This window comes from Lactuca sativa, chromosome 6, assembly GCF_002870075.4.
Source record: "Lactuca sativa cultivar Salinas chromosome 6, Lsat_Salinas_v11, whole genome shotgun sequence".
Lineage (NCBI taxonomy): Eukaryota > Viridiplantae > Streptophyta > Magnoliopsida > Asterales > Asteraceae > Lactuca > Lactuca sativa.
The window spans coordinates 135,055,623-135,059,218 of record NC_056628.2 but is presented as its reverse complement, the minus strand read 5'-3'; the positions used below and the strand labels follow the sequence as shown (position 1 = coordinate 135,059,218).

The 3,596-nt window shown below is 32.3% G+C and overlaps 1 protein-coding gene across 1 annotated transcript; it reads left to right on the top strand.

The window, feature by feature from the left end:
* The first annotated feature begins 2,162 nt into the window (after positions 1–2,162).
* LOC111919211 (NDR1/HIN1-like protein 12) lies at positions 2,163–3,208 on the top strand. Its single transcript, XM_023914822.3, has one exon. The coding sequence runs from the start codon at positions 2,440–2,442 to the stop codon at positions 3,037–3,039; it is 600 nt and encodes a 199-aa protein (XP_023770590.1). The 5' UTR covers positions 2,163–2,439; the 3' UTR covers positions 3,040–3,208.
* Positions 3,209–3,596: the final 388 nt, after the last annotated feature.

Below are 3,596 nucleotides of genomic sequence, written 5' to 3'. Positions count from 1 at the left end.
CGATTTTATATACTTATTTGATTTTTCCTGAATTTTTAAATGATTAAAAAGTTAAACTAAACGTGTCTTTTTCTCAAATAAAAAATAATTAATAAAAATAATCTTACCCCACGAGACATGTGGAAAGCATGAGACTAGCAAGGTGGTGTGTTATGCCTTGATAGTTGATAACTTGATACACTCATACACATGCGTTTCTTAGTTGAAGACCATAATCCTCTTTTATGGCTTTTGTAGTTGCTTTAAGATTATAGTAAGTGGACATGGGGAAGCAAAATTACACTTTTTGGAGTATCACTAACCAATATTTTATAATCTTATAGTTATTATAATAAATCTTTAGTTACATTGTTGACATCCACCCCCTTTTTATACTACTTTTCTCCGGATTATGGTTTTCACACCTAAAACCAATGATAAAGAAGAGTTAACTTACACATTTATTGGGATAATAATTTATTAGGATAATAAACTATGTTTCTAATACATATTTGGTCATAATATTTTTTATATAGTTTATTATTAAATTTACATATGATTTTTAAATCTACCATTTTGAGTAACAATTAGCGGTTTAGTTAGTTTGTGGTTGTATTTTCGGTAGGCTAATCCGCTAATATCTTTATAGGATAACAAATTATGTTTTTACACATTTGATTATTGATATTCTTTTCTTGTACATAACTACCATTAAAATTATATTTTTGTTAAAAAAAACACCATTAATTTCCTTATTCTTTATGGGTGCCTTTTCATTTGAAAAAAGATAGAAGTTTTCATAACATTTATATTATTAGTTTTCTATGTCGATCTGAACGTATTTATTTGGATAACTGTGTTAAACATGAAATATTACTAGGGAGGTGTGTGCTGCCATCAACAATTGGTGGAATCAGGTTCTAGTGGATGGCAACTCGCTCCATGACCTCTTCAGTTGTGTGTCCAATTTTGGTACCCTGGGTGCGTAAGCAAGGTTGTTTCAGTTGTGTTTTCTGATTTTGCTTGGATTATCTGGACTTACAGATGTGATAAAATATTTAATGGCAAGGTTAAGAGTTGTAGTATGTTGGCTAGCGAGGTGAAGATGTTGGCCTTCGAATGGATTAAATACCGATCTAGAAAATGTTATTTCTTTAACTTGGTCGATTGGTGTCTTAACCCTTCACGAGAATGTATCAAACTCATGTAATTCTAGCTTTTTGCTAGCTTGTTTTCTATAAAATTCTTGTTGTTCAAAAAGAAAAAGTAGTAAGTGGTATACAAAAAATACCTTACCGATCAAACGTGTACAATAAACATAATTTGTTATCTTGTAAAGTCATTAATCAATCACAATAGTCACCTAAAATCAACTAAACTAATCAAAATAATAGATTTTGAATATCATATATGAATTTTAACGGTAAATTGTTTACAAATACAATGATTAGATATATACATAATGTATAATTTGTTACTTGATCAAGTAATTATCCTTATTTATTTATATAATGTAATCATTTTTAGATAAAAATATGTACTACTATTTTATTCAAAAACTAAATTATGTGAAATTGTATTAACAAACTAGTTAGCTTGTTATATGAAACTTGATAAAAGTTTGGTTAAATTATGTAAAAATCAGTACATTTAGACCATCTTGTGATTTTAAACATTATATTTTAGTTTATATAACTTTAACAGGTTATAATAGTGGAAAGCTGTCGTAATAGACAACTTTGTCAAATTTAGTGGTTCTAATGAAATATTTATATTTTATATACAATCAAAATATTTTATTAGAACAACTGATTTTTTCTAAATTGTGACTATAGCATTATCAAGAAGGTCACATGGACAGATTATCATAAATGTTTTTATCTAATAAAACTAAAATATAATGGTTAAACCATAAAATAACTAAAATGCTAAATTGTGACTATTTTAATTTACTATAGCATTATCAAAAAGGTCACATGGACATATTATCAAACATAAATATTTTTATCTCATAAAATTAAAATATAATAGTTAAACCATAAAATAACTAAAATATAATGGTTAATAACTTAATAGTTAATATGTAGTTTGTCATAAATGATATACATAATTAGTTACTTTATTCTATCCATTATACATTGATCTTTTATTTCTTTTATCATTCTATGAAAATGAAAACTATTTCCTTTTTCTATTAAACCCATTTTAATCTAATCTAAAAAACAATAAACATCACATATTTCATTTGAATTCAAATTAAATCATTCCAAACTTTATCTATCACAACAACAATAATGCCATAGAGTAGCTTTACATTTGGGTAACGTACCTCAACTTTATCTCCTAAAATGGCATCTCCATATACCTTCCTCTTCCGCTCCTCCCTTCAAAACCTCACAATAAACAACACATTTTCACACTCAATGCGGCCCCACTCCGCCTCCGCCTCCGCCTCTCTCAATGCATAAGTTACCGGTGCTAGGCCGCAAACGCCGCACCAACCTTCTGGTCTGGTGCTTCGCCTTCATCTGCGCCATCCTCGCCATCATCGTCATCATCGCCGGAATCATCGTCTTCATCGGATACCTCGCAATCCGCCCCAAAGTCCCTCTCCTCTACGTCAACGCCGCTCGCCTCGACGACGTCATTTACAACCAGGCCAGCGTTCTTGCCGTCCGATTAACAGTCGACATAAAAGCCGAGAACCATAACCAGAAAGCACACGTGAGCTTCTACAACACGAGGCTTACGCTAGAGTACCATGGGCTGAGCATCGCGATGCTGGTGGCGGATCCGTTTGAGGTGAAGAAGAATGCGTCGGAGGAGTTTTATTACGTGGTGGAATCTTCGCCGATTCCGTTGGGGAAACAAGAACAGTTGCTGACGCAACAAGCGTTGCAGAAAGGATTGTTTCCGTTCTTCTTGAAAGGGAATTCGAGAACGAGATGGAGGATTGGGTCATTGGGATCGGTGAAGTTCTGGTTGCATATCAATTGCCATATGTGGTTGCCGACGAATAGCTCCGTCGTATACCCTCATTGCAGCAGCAGTTCGCATTGACAGAGTTTCAAAGAGAAAGATTTAGGGTTTGGACTTTTTGGAGTCTGATAAATTTAGATATTATTCATACAATAAATTTTGTTGTTACATGAATACTTGTTTATAAAAATATATATATACTAATGTAAATGTTTAACTCAATAAATGATGTTAACGTTTTATAACATTAGTTAACGACTTTTTTTTTTCCTTGTGTCCTTCCCAAACTAGGGCGTCAAAAAGCGGTACTCAGTTAACTTGGTTTGGTCTCAAATCCAACTAAGATAGGTAAAGTCGGATTTAACTGGGTCAAGTTGAAAACATATATAGGGTCAGGTTAACCCTACATATATGGCCCGGTAACTAATGGGTGTGGTAGTGTTTTTAGGGTTAGCATTTCTATAAGACATCTATTGTATGTAGGAAACACCGCCCCTCAACTTATTTTTTTGTCGGTGGTAAAAGTTAACATTGAACTTCTATCGATTTCTCTCTCTTCATTTGTGATTGAAATTCACACTTTTTCCTTTTATTTTTTGTCGGCATCAATCTTCAACATCACACCCTAACATCTTTTA